Source organism: Mugil cephalus, chromosome 18 (assembly GCF_022458985.1).
Source record: "Mugil cephalus isolate CIBA_MC_2020 chromosome 18, CIBA_Mcephalus_1.1, whole genome shotgun sequence".
Classification (NCBI taxonomy): domain Eukaryota; kingdom Metazoa; phylum Chordata; class Actinopteri; order Mugiliformes; family Mugilidae; genus Mugil; species Mugil cephalus.
In genome coordinates, this window is record NC_061787.1 from 6,499,574 (window position 1) to 6,513,166 (window position 13,593).

Here is a 13,593-nt window from a genome sequence, read left to right on the forward strand (position 1 = left end):
ATGATTTTGCAAGCAGGGACGTCATATTTAATCACACATTCCCCCGAAAAGTTGGGAAAACCACACTTTGCTCAGAGGTGTTTTACGTCGCGCAGGTTGAAGGACGGCGCGGTGGCGGCAGAGCAGTGCTCCAGATACCACATGAACGGGAGCTCCCTGGTCATCCGGGACGTCGCGGAGGAGGACGCCGGGAAGTACACCGTCCTGGTGCGAATCCAGGAGCACGGCCTCTACCAGAACCTCACGCTCAACCTCAGGGTCAACGGTGAGAAACGACACATCCGGTCGCCACATCACTACGTCTCCACCACCACCCCCTGACTAAAAGTTGTGTGTGTTTGGGCTTTTTTTTTTTTTTTTCTTGTCTCACAGTGAGTCCTCAGATAGGGGAGAAAGCGGTGTCGTCGCAGGACCCGGGTTCTGTGGCGCGGGGGAGTCGAAAAGCCCTGCCCTGCACGTCCCACGGGGTCCCTCCTCCACACATCCAGTGGCTCTGGCATCCCTGCTCGCCCAAAGGCCTGTAAGTAGCACCCAGAAAGGTCACCATCACTGCATTGTGCTAGCAGAACAACACAAGCATAATATTAGCATTAAGAGCCACACTGAGTCCTATTTATTTACGATTTGACACAATTTGAAATTAGCTCATTTATACTGAAGCGAATTCAACATTCAGATAGTAAGAAATACTTTTGATATTATTTCACATGTAAATTGTGCACATGTTTTTGTTACGTAGCTTAAAAAAAATGACATCAACGCTATAAGTTGCATACAATGCAAATAATGATGTTTGTTCTGTGTTACTCCTTGGTGTGTGTGTGTGTGTGTGTGTGATTTAGAAAAACGAGACATGTTTTGTCTATATCAGCATGTGTTCAGACGGCGCTTCCTTCTTGTAACCAGAACAGATGCCTTCGGGGGCCTTTCATGTGCGGGAATGTGTGAAAATTTGTGTGTGTGTGTGTGTGCGTGTGTGTGTGCGCCCACATGTTTGCGTGTGTGTGTTTCATTGTGTGTGTGTTTCATTTCATCACGTCTTTGTTTACATGTTTGTTTGCTTGTGCAGCTCTTTCTCCCATAGTTTTGTTCTCTCGCCGTCCATGTGTCCTTTTCTATATGTTTGTTTATGTGCATACAAATGTGCAGCCTGTATGTGTGTGTGTTTGTGTGTGTGTGTGAACGTGTGTGTGCCTGGTACCTTCACAGACACAGTACACAGTGTATCTCGGACATGAAAGGACAGAGAAAAAAAAACACACTTCAATAGAGGCCAGTTCCGTGCTCTCAGTCACGATTTGTTGGTTTCCAAATCAAACGCTATGATTTAATGAATTTCCTGTCCAGGACGCAGGGTGAGAGGCCTGTTTATTATTGTGATTGCACACTGCATCCTGTGATGCTTTTTCTTATATCTGACACACACTCTATATACAAAGTTCTCATGAGAAATGGCCCAGCCCAGCGATGCAGAGGGACAGTCATCGAGTCAGCTCGAACACACAGGGATTTGGCAGAAACATTGATTGAGTTGTTCTTGGAGGTCAGACACTTATTGTGTTCCTTACGACCAAGTCAGGGAGGTTAAGTATTACCTGAGAGCACCACAGCAGCCGCCCATTGCTCTATCCCCCCTCTGAGACGCGCTGACATCATCAGTGTACTTGAACCCTAACCGTGGCACTCTCACACAGGCGCCACGCCAAGGTGCCTCCAGAGTGGTTTCACCCATCCATCTCTGCCAAAAGTAATCTACATGAATGTCCACGGACATCATTTAAAACCTGTCAGCAGCACTTAACCTCCTGAGACCCCGCGTCCTCACATGGGGACGTTAAGTTTTAGGTTCGTGGCAGCTTATTCTGCTTCATTGAAACTTTTATCGTCTTAACTAGATGCTAGTCGGTGTAAAAACATGATAGCGTTCATTTCAGTGGATTCATTCTGCAGATAATCACGGGACAAAAGTGGACAAGGTACAATTAAAATTTGTTTATTTATGCGTACTAAGTTTTCTAGTTCAATATGACACACAAATTCAAGCTATAACTTTTCCAATTAGCGAGAACTCGATTGAGGACATTGGGACTTGAAAATTGCACATGAAAATTAACAGTTTTATAATTTGTTGCATCTTGGTGACTTTATTATGATATTGAGTGAAATAAATCCCTGTGTCCACACAAGAGGACATCTTTTTTTTTTTTCTTCCAAAAACTACTTCCTATTCAAAGACGATGCTTAGTTTTTATAGTTCCTAGGTCCAACTAATCCCAAATAAAAAGAAATAAAGGAATTAAAAAACAAAAGCTCAGGTCTCAGGAGGTTAAGTTTGCCATCCTCACCGGGGCTGAGAAATGTTCACCTTTACCTAGAATTTATTTCAGACAGTAGATTTAGATTTTAAAGGAATTAAAAATGTCGGTTGTTGTGTTTTGTACCACAGTGCAAAAGTACAGTATGTATGAGCGAATCTTTGTTTCACAGTAAGATGTCAAATGCAATCTGCGCATGCAAGATTATTGGAGGATCATTTTGGTGAATCGATCCTTTATATTTCTACTTCAAGTTCATTTAAAAAAGTTCATTTCATTCATTTGAAATTCATCATTCATTCATAAAATAAAATAATACCCAATAAAGTAGTAGTAGTTTGGCTCACAGACGGTGAAGCCACAGTTTATTACACCAGTGTGCATATTAGCACTATTATGTCCCAGCAGATTACATTTGGCCTCTAAACTGACTGATTCACGGTCCTTTGTAAAGCTCTGTTCTGGTTCCGCCTCACTGTCTGTACTGAGTGTGCTTCTTTAGACCAGTAGTTTTGTTTGGATCCTCACTAGGCCCTTGTTCTTTGCAGCCCGGCTGCACCTCGAGCCTGACGCCGTGCTGGAAGAGGCCCAGGGACAGTGGACCAGGCTGGGCCAGGCTGATGGGGGCCTCGCGCCTGGGTCCTGAATCCACTCCTGGGTCTGGCCCTGGGAACCGCGGCGCTCTTATCTGGCCCGGGCAGGAGGCGCACTGGGCTTCCTGTGCAAAAATCAGAGCGCTTTTCCTCTCGTTGTTTGGCTTCCTCTCCGACGCGAGACGCTTCCCAGCGGCGTGATTGTCCCTTCGTCTTCAAACGTGGCACAGTCCGCTTCCTCAAGAGCTTGATCTATTCTTGAGAGCACCCCCACACCCCTTCCCCAAAACTCTGCTGCCCCCCACACATACCTCTCCAACCCCTTTCCTCACCAGCGCTGCCCTCCACCCCAACCCCAGCGTCCTCCGCCTCTGCAGAAGAAAAACTCCCCATTGCCTCCCGCCACCACCTCCACACGCTCATCAGTGCCTCTCCACAGCAGCCAGAACCCTCAGAGACATTACTAATGATCCTAAGTGATGATCCCGTGTTTGCTAAACTGGAATGTGAGGAAAGTGACTTGTAACACTGCTGAGCAGTGAAGACCAGGAGACACGGGAAAACCAGGAGTTAAATACGCCACAGCACTAAGGATAAAAGGACACCTGTTTTACTGATTATTTATTTATTTCCTTCTTTCTCCCACTTTGAGTCCACCCCCACCCCCACCCCCTCAGGCCGCCCTGTAGTTTGACGCCTTTTTACGTTTCACAGACATTTTGAGCCAGAAGAAGTGCAATTCCATCCACCCACCAGCCACATTTCTGGAGCTGCTTCGCTTGTATATCGTGTCCTAGAGTGGTACTATAACGGGTGCATATCCCAAGCCCTGATCTGATTCTGACATCCACAAAAGCTGTGAGTTTCTGTTCCGATATTTTAGCCACCGGTAGAAGGTCAAACGTGCTTCCCTTGGGCGGGCGAAACAGGAGAGAGAACGAGCCTTGCGCTGTTCACTATGGGATGCCTTCAGTTCTCCATTAAAAGACTGACGGTCAGCGAACGCCTACCATGTAGGAAGTCCGCACGGACCACTGACTGTCCCGTGTCGTTCCACTGTCCACATGTCAAAATGTCTTCTTTGTGTGTCATGCGATGTCAGTATAACAGCCCTGTTGTCTTTGTATCAGAAGTTAATTAAAACCTTAATGTAAGTGTGATACTACAAGCCATTTAAGAGAACGAGTGCCATAAATGTTTGCGTTAAGTCCATGTCCGGGTATGCGTGTGTGCGTAAAGTCTGACAACATGTGTTTGCTTGTGCTGGAGCACGTGTGTGTGTTTGTCCCATTCTACGGGTGTCTTGTATACAGATGTTCTATGAGTAATATATGAATCTAATATTTAATAATTTTATACAACTAACTTACATATGACAAGTGACAATATTTGCCAACTCTGTATGAATCTGTTAAGATGTATTGAAGTGTTATATCCGTTGTTCGTGTTTTTGCATTAAACTTTGCTTATATTTGTGTATTGGTTTCTAAGCTCTGTGGTTATTTTTGGGGTTGAGACAGGAACATACACGGACCCTGGTAGAAATGTATTTTAGGCAGCAAAACAGGACAGGGAGAAAAGGCAGGAGATGACCCCCACTGATACTCGAGTCGGAACAGTTCATTCATACTTCCAGGCGGCTGCCGCTCACCCTGTCTGCAGACATACACTGTGTGAATGTGGTGCGTCCGTGTGTGCATGCATACGTGTTCATTCACCGTATCTAACCACGTTTGTGTCCACGCCTCCATCCAACTAATTTTATTTGTGTGAGTCTGAAGGTTTTTCCTGGGAAGCGTGGGAAGCGCGTTGTGTTGGTGTAATCTGTTCCCGGGCAGTGTGGTGTGGCGTGGTGGGTGTGGGTATGAGTGTGTGGGTATGAGTGTGTGGGTGTGTGTCTGTCTGTGTGTGTGTGTGGAGCCCGTGGTGTCATGCACAGGGTGGGTCGCTTGTGTGGTCGCACACTATCTCGATGCCAAGAGGAAGAGCAATCAGGGCGCAGAGAGGAACCGAACTCAGGGAGGAGACAGAGAAGGATGACGACAAGGATACAGACAGAGACAGGGAGCAGACAGGGCCAGTGACACATCCATAAACAGACAGGGGATCAATGAGCAGAGTGGAAGCGATAGTTTATAAAAAGGAGGATTCGAGTCTAAATGATGAATGGGCTTATGTACTTAGAGCAGGGGTCCGAGGACCCCCAAACTGATGGAGATATTAAGTATGGACCCACAACCTATTATATGTGTTACTAAAATATGTTGGATTCATGTTAATGTTTATTTAAATACATTTAAATTTGTGGGGGAAATTAAAAATAAATAAATATATATATATATAAAAAAAATGTCTAACCAACCAAAGATTTTGCGACCCCCTTGCAGTACCACCGTTGAACCTCTAGGGGTCGTGGACCCTGATCTAGAAATATATATAGACAGATGCACAGACAAATGCATGGATGGATTGAAATATTGGCAAATAGATAGATAGGATAGATGCATGGATAAACTTGTCTTAACAAAAAAATAAAAATAAGTTCTCAAATGAGAATAATTATGTTGCCAGGCAACCAGGCAAGATATCAGCCAAGTAGGTTCCAGCAAGGCATGATGAAAACATCCAATTTTCTTGCTATTAAACAAAATCTTGTTTCGTATTGAAGGATGAAATCAAAAACATCCAAAGCTTGAGCAATTTTCTCTTAGTTCTCACCCAGATATTCTTTCATCAGTCAGTTTCATCACATATTTTAAGATAAATCTGCATCCAGTTGCTCATGTTCAACCATGACACTTATCTGCAAACATCTATCCTGATGTCTCCTAATAGTGGTTGGGACGCGTTTAAATGTTTGCACTCCGTGACCTTTCTGGACACCGAGCAGCTCGCCGTGTCTCCCGCCTGGAAGTTTTATCATCGTCACATCTGATATTAGCAGCTGCTGTATACGTTCACCTGCCTGTAGTGACATACAGTAGGCCCATTGTCTATAAACCACAGATGTGAGCACGACAATGGCCTATTATATATTCAAATGAAAAGGCTGGCTGCTTTTTAAAGAGAAGCCGCCCACCTAATGAGCGCGGTGGTGGAAGAAGTCTTCACATCCTCTACTTAAGGACAAAATGTACCGTATATATAATCAGGAACAGGAAATTATTAAATCGTATCATTAGATCTGAATCACTCATGCATTAAAACTGAAGTATGGCGTCACAGCTGTGGTTGTCCGAGGTGGAGACATCTAGTTACTGTCTTCTGACTATTTTTTTTCACAAAATACTATTTTCTTGTAAAGATGGTAGGAATAGTAATAGTCACAAGCACACAAAATTTGAGAATTACCACACATTGTCTTACATTTGAGTAAAGTTTCATTATAACACTGCATGAATGCACTTGATTGCAGTTGCATTTTTCAGAGATGTCAACATCTAAAGGATTAAATACACAACCATTTATCTACATTTATACATTTGTTTGAGCTCTCTTCATCAGTGTCACTTGCATGACTTAATAGTTTTGTTTCCTTACTTCTTACAGCCTTGAAAAATGTGACCTATATAAAAATGCTGAACAACCAAAACTTTAAATAGAGTGTAGCTTTTCTTAAATAATCAAGCATTAATTGCAAGTATTGCATAGTCTGTCTCAGTGTTTGACAGAAATAAATCTAAAACGCAGCAAATCAGTGTTGATCTAATTGCAAGAAATGTGGTAGATTTCAGATTAGGAGAAACGTCTGAACTACAAAAATCATTTTTTTATTAAAAATATTAAAGATGTTGCCAAATATGGCACATTTGTGTAATCATTGTCGTAGATAAAAACTGGCTGCACATTTATCATCTCATTTGAACAGATTTTCGTTCATCCTCCAGCTGTTCGTTTGTGAAAAGAAAAGTAAAACACCTTGTGAAACTTCCCCCTCAGCTGTGATACAACCGGCCGGCATTTCAAACGCCCTCCCTAGCTCTTGTGCGATTTCAGAAATTCTCATCACGACGAGATGTGCGTAAATAACCACAAAGCATCTTGCATAAGTGCCAGTTCCCACAGCTCCTCCGGTGTGACATCTATGGATTTCTACGGACGTGTGAGAGTCATTGAGGGACAGGAACTCTTGTCCTGGAAATGTGGGATGATTCGTTAAGAATGGAAGGAAACTAATCGACAGGATGACAGTACCACCTCTGCATCCTTCAGGGATGAACAATCCAGCATTACATAGCACTCCAAAGATCCGCTATTGTCATCTCACAGGGCAGGGAAAGAGGATGTGATGCTATTGATAAAAATGGTGCAGTGATGATGATGATGACTTGTATGAATCGCAGCGAAACATCAAGCGGAGACCATCAAGGCGTTTCCCTGGTGTCTCTTCTTCCTCCTGCTGAGCGCAGCTGAGAAAAACACACACAACTGGAAGTAGCGTAAAATAACTTGTGTCAACACAGCTGAGTCCCTGTCCCTCTCCTCCTCCTCCTCCTCCTCCTCCTCCGCCTCCTTGTTACAGGTGTGTGTGTCCGACGTCCTCTTCACTATGGAGCCCCGTGACGGACGGTCTCCCCGCCACGTCAACGTCCAACCACATCCTGAGTGTTACTCACAGACAGGAAGTGCTTCAGGGGAGGAAAAAGGTGGGAGAAGCACTGAAATGCATAACTATGACTGCTCAGAAACCTGATTTGTACTCACAGTTGTGCAGAAGGTTAAAAACACAAATGTGGACGTCACTGCACTGATTTCATTAGAGTTTGGATCATACTTTACATCCTAACTAATTACCAGTTACGATTATCAGCGCTCCCTCGCCTCCTTCCTTAACCTCTCCCACAAACACTCACCTATATTAATACCTCTGAACGTCACGGATGTCAATCTGCCCGCTTAGTTGGAAGTGGGCAGGAGGTCTGGCTCAGAAACCCCCATTGTGTGTTCGCACACTATCACTAGCGCCAATGGAAACTGTGATTCCTGCCATCAGTGGCAGAGGTAATGAGTCGTAGCCTTTTGAATGTGCACATGTGCTAAGTGCCAGTTTGTTCAATGCGGATGTTTGTCTCTCCTTAGACGGTGGGAGTCCTGACGGTAGCTGAGGCCTTTGTGTCTGGAGTGTACCGCTGCATCGCCTCCAACGCCGCTGGCTCCGACCAGCTAGACGTCCACTTCTACGTCACAGGTGACTCTAGATAAGATGAATCATCGCGGGCGTTGTCTTTCGAAAGCACAAACAGCAAATTACAGTAAAATAGTCTATTTTTAGGCATGCTCTCCTTGATGTTCCCCGGAATATTCTTACGCTAATTAAAATAACTCGGGTTTTATTTCTGTCGTCAACTTGATTTTATCGCTTTATCCTAAACAGCCTGAGTGAGTTTACAAAGGATCAAGTCATCCCTTTGATCAAAGGTCTTCAACTGATGGAGAGATTAAGTAGGGACTCTACCTAGTGTAATTTATGAATGTACAGTATCATTTTGCATTCAGTTTTCTTTTTGTATTTCAAATAATAGGGTGGTGGTAACATTAAATTATCCCTTTACTAAAATATGTTGGATTCATGTTAATGTGTATTTAAAGAAATTTTAATTTGTGGGGGAAAATTAATTTTTTTAAGAAAATTAAAATTAAAAAATATACATATATATCTATAAATGAAAATAAATCAATCAAAGACTTAGCCCCCCCTCCCTTCCCCTGCAGTACCTACGTGGACCCCTAGGGGCACCGTTGAAGACCTAAGTCTTTGATGCTTTGTAAGTTTATGTTTGTAAGTGCATTTACAAAAAATTATAGTATTAAACTTTTACTTTTTAAACTGCAACCTTCTTAAATGGGCCAAACGCTCCTCTAAGATGTTAGTTTTTTTTTAAAAACTGATTAATCCAATCTTCATTTGTTTAATCTTTTAGTCTTTGCCAAAACAAAATACCCAGCAGATGGAAATGTATTTGAGTGAACATGACAGAAAAGGTGGATATAGTTAATAATAGATACACAACAAAAAAATAAAAAATTATGTTTTTAGGTTGCAGAATAATATATTTAATGATTTGTTAAATCCTCACCGCTTAAGGTCGTTTGACCACTAGGGAGATAAGAGTGTCAGAGACATGCAAGGATACTGCAGCGAGGTCAGTGCGCTGCTGAAAAAGAGACCTTGACGGGGCCTGGAGCGAAGGTTCAAAACTAAAAATGTGATTTCTTAAGGCTTTTTCTTACTATTTTAAGTCAATAAGGATAAAAGAAAACAATGTAGCCTTCACGAAAATGAGTGAAATCCTGCAAAGATGAAAAGCACTGAAGTGAAACTGTGCAGAGATTTCTCCACATAAGCTGTGAAACAAACTCCTGACTGTTGCGTGACACATAAAAAGGAAAAACAACATTAACAGGGTACTTATGCATAGAGAAAGCAAAGGGCTGATATGTTTGGCAGTACAAAGCAGCGTACGTGCATCACGTAGCCCACATACTGCAGTTTTATTCACTTCACGTTGTGAAGTCACGGCCAATGCAGGTTAAACTTTTTAGAGTGTGCACACGAGTGTGTATGTGTCTGTTTGTCGGGCTGTTGGTGTGTGAGCAAGAGCGAAACAGGAACCTGGGGCTCTTATCGTTCCACTTCCCCGTGCAGCGCACTTCCTTGGACTGGCAGGTCCGCTTTATTTCGGGAGGCCTTGGGGTGTTCGGGAAAGATAAACACTATCTGCCATCAGGAAACTCTCAAGCCGTTTCCACGGGAAGTTTCAAATGGCTAAAGTAAATAAAAAGCCTTTTCACTGTATTCCACTAGCTGCTTTTACCCACAATAGCCATTCAACATTGTCATCAAAGGTTAGAAAATGGAGGATTGGTGGAATCAGCTGCCCTGGTTTCGGGCACCGGTCAGGATCCAGACTCGCATGTCGAGAAACTGAGAGGGCTCATTCATCTCAAACAGGAGATCAGTTGAGGGGTGTATTTTGTTCACGCTCCGCCGTCTTTCCTGTTAAACTGTTTTTTTTGTTTTGTTTTGTTTTTTTTCATCCACTCTGTGTTTCCCCCAGACGTCCCAGGAGGCTTCGGTGTGCGCCAGCAGGAGGAGGCCAGAGAGGGCGGGGACCTCCACCTCACCTGCTTGGCCAATAAGTACCTGTACACGGCGCTGTCATGGCAACGAGCGAGCGGCGCGGAGGATGCTCGACCTCGCGGCTCCGCCCTGAATGTTCAGCAGCTCGCGTCGGGGGCGTTCTCCAACTCTCTGGTCCTGTTGCTAAGGAACCTCACAGCCAGAGACTCCGGGGCCTACAGATGCTCCGTCCGCCACCTCGTCACCGGGCAGGAAACGCACCTGGACGCGCAGGTGGAGGTCACGAGTGAGTGGTTTTAAACTATTTGGCACCTGAAAAGCTCGTGCAAACTTAGAAGGGAGTATTGAAAACTTCACTTAAACTAAATAATAGGTTCTTTGCCTCTAAACACATTATGCAAGACTTGAAATAGTTCCAGTGGGCTGAATAATACAGGGGACGTAAAGCTGACCAAGGGCCCTTGAACAAGTCCGAGATTAGTGACACTTATTGTTTCAGATTCCAAGTGTTTTGCTGTTGGAGGCCTTGAATGTATAGCAGTGGCCTTTCACATGCAGCTCCTACAGTCTACATACTGTTTTATAATTTTAAGTCACCTTGTTCTGGGCGTAAACTCGCAGCCTCTTCATATCCCTGTGTACCTATGGTGCACATACATGCAAACAAACACCTCTCACTGTGGTCTTGCTGCTTGGGAATTGGGTCCCCTCTGCTTCCTGGGGCCCCACCCCAGCTTTGCTCTTGCACTCCAGCTCAGCACCTCTTTCACGTGGGAATGAGCTCTTGTCTGGAGGAAGAGCACACAATGGCACTTCCCACAATGCCACATTTACAGGCCCCTGCACAGGGCTGCAGGAACAATCAGCCAATCAGACACTGTCAGGCCCTAGGCCTCGCGGACAATCATCAATTGTTGTCCAGGAGGAAGATAGTGGAAACAACAATCAGCCGCCGACGGTTAAGTGACTTTTCTTCGTGTCTTTTACTGCTGTGCTCTATACAATCAGGACCCAACGCGTCAGCTTCCTCCCTGGGGACCCCCGCAACGAAATTAATAGAGAGACAGGGTGACCAGAAAGAGAGAGGTGGTGGGGTGAGACTAGAGAGAGAACATGACCAGGGGGATTGAACAATTTAGGGGACGTGAAGTCACCTGGTCTAATTATAGTTTATATGTATTGTTGTGTAATTATAGTCTGTGAGAAGTTGCTTCAGCTCATTGTGAAAACTCAGCAGCCAACTGTCCACATGATGAAACAGGACATCGTTGTTGCACATTAAAAGTAGGTTTGTATCACAGGGTTTTTTTTTTGAGAAAAGGGCCCAAGAGGACCCAAACGCCAGCTGACTCAGGTTGAAGCCAAGGCCACACTCTTCTACACATGTGTCACTACCAGCAAATTGGTTATTGTTCACAAGTGGCACAGGTCCAGAAGATTGTTGGGAAAAAAACCACAGCTTTCACTTCACCATAAATTTGTTTGGGAACATAAATGACGAGGCAAATTAGTCACCAGACGTTTCTTTAGGTAATTTCCAGAGTTGAAAAGGTAAGGTGAGTTATACTCTTGGGTAAAATCCTCCGGTCGAAGACGCAAATTATGTAAACTGAAGAAATTTATAGTAAAGTCTAAGTCATTCAAGTATTTTCCCCGCAGACACCTGATGTTTTAGTTCCATTACACATGTCATCCTGTGATCATTTCATCATCCGCTATGATAAACTCTACTATCACCTGACAGGGAGTCTTTTAGATTATTGTTAGGACCACATCTATAACTGTTTGGTTTCCATTTTGCTTTCATGATATCTAGAACTTTACATTAAAAAAAAAAAAAAGCTAAAAAGACAGAAACTTTCCCCTATAATTAACCAAACTAGAAAGATAAAGAATATTGGATTTACATGTGCCAATATATGATAATAGTGACAATGTTTTAGCTTGTCGTCCCAGTTTCCAGTGGTCAGAGTGGTTATCCTCAAATAAAACCTCAGTAAAAACCAAAGCACGTTACGTTTCACATTCTGCAGGTGCATCGTTTATAAATTAACCAAAAAAAAAAATAACAAAAAAAAAACACTCTCAACCTTATTCTACTGCCATGTGTTTCTGTGTCCCTTCAGTTCTGGAGCCACCGATGCTGCTGAGTAATTTGACCGACTGCACCGTGAACGTGAGCAGCTCGGTGACCCTCGCCTGCCCGTCTCAAGGCGTCCCACCCCCAACCATCACATGGTACAAAGACGAACATGCTTTGTTGCAGGGATCAGGTAATGATAATAATAATAATAATAATAATAATAATAATAATAATAATAATAATAATAATAACAATAATAATAATAATAATAATAATAATTTGCCAGTACTTGTATTTTTATTTTTTTTTAATTTTATAATTTATCTTTTATACCCTACACTTTGATATTTATCCTGGTCTTTTGGTGTTTAATTGAATCTTAAAAAATCCATTTATCTACTCATATGTTTTTTTTGTTTGTTTTTTTTTGTAAACTATTTTAATGTCTCAGTAGTTTGCATTTTTATGATTTTATGTTTGATTTTTATTTATTTATTTATTTATTTATTTTTCTCATATTATGCTCTTGGGTCTATAAACTATCTTTAGGGTTTTTAGGGTGTCGTTTCACTAGTGTATCTACAATTCCTCCTCCAGCTCTAATGAATATTGTTTTTATTTGTTCTACATAATGATTTATTAAGTCATGTGTCTATCTGTGCATGTGTGGCTGCGTGTCTGTTGAGGGATACTTTGTGTTACTTTTTGTATGAAAAGTGTTGATTGATTGATTAATTGATTAATTGATTTTGAACGCTGTCGTAAACTCCAATTTCCCCATTGTGGGACAAACTAATCTCGATCTTTATTCGTAACCTTCACCTGTAACGGTTTCTCTGCCTTCGTCTTAAGGTATTGTCATATCAGCTGTAGATGGATCCCTCCACATCGACCGGATCACGCCGGAGGATCAGGGCCTGTATACGTGCCAGGCCACCAATGAGAGGGGCTCTGCCGAGAGTTCAGCCTATATATGGGTCAACAGTAAGTGTTTTAAAGCCATCCCCACATGTGATTGGTCATTACCACAGACTTAAAGATGCCGCACCTCCATATATGATCATGTCTGAAGCCACATTGTTCTCACTTCTGTAAATAGCCGTGTAGTCTGGATGTACAGACACGCCGTACAGTACATGTTGTCTCTATGTAGTAGTATTTACAGAGGTGCAGTGTCATTTCTATTAATGGAAGATGATGAATGTCTGTTTATCAATTTTTGAATAAACATTGATCAAAGTGCGTCTTAATATAAACGCACTCAGCCTTTTGTTCACACACACACACACACACACACATCCGGAGGTAGCGGAGGAGGCAGGATCACCTTGGTTCTGTCCCCCCCGACCTCCTCGGTTTGAGCCCCTGGCAGTAGTGGCAGACTCACTTCCCAGTCTGGAAGGAGAAGCTGCTTTGTGTGTGTGTGTGTGTGTGTTGTTGTGTTCTGATCAGTCAGGAAGGAAGCAGTCTCCCGTTTTTATTTCCTCCGGAGGGGGCCCGGCCTGCATCTCAGAGAGGCTC

General features: G+C 43.1%; 1 protein-coding gene across 5 annotated transcripts in view; it reads left to right on the forward strand.

Moving 5' to 3' along the window:
* flt1 (fms related receptor tyrosine kinase 1) overlaps positions 1-13,593 on the forward strand; it is a 32,265-nt gene that overhangs the window by 11,013 nt on the left and 7,659 nt on the right. For all 5 annotated transcript variants that reach the window (XM_047568769.1, XM_047568773.1, XM_047568768.1 and 2 more), the window contains exons 9-15: positions 96-265; positions 373-520; positions 7,431-7,554; positions 7,988-8,096; positions 9,967-10,275; positions 12,116-12,262; positions 12,925-13,056. In XM_047568769.1, the coding sequence (XP_047424725.1) occupies positions 96-265; positions 373-520; positions 7,431-7,554; positions 7,988-8,096; positions 9,967-10,275; positions 12,116-12,262; positions 12,925-13,056 (1,139 nt within the window). The remainder of the gene's footprint in view (positions 1-95; positions 266-372; positions 521-7,430; positions 7,555-7,987; positions 8,097-9,966; positions 10,276-12,115; positions 12,263-12,924; positions 13,057-13,593) is intronic.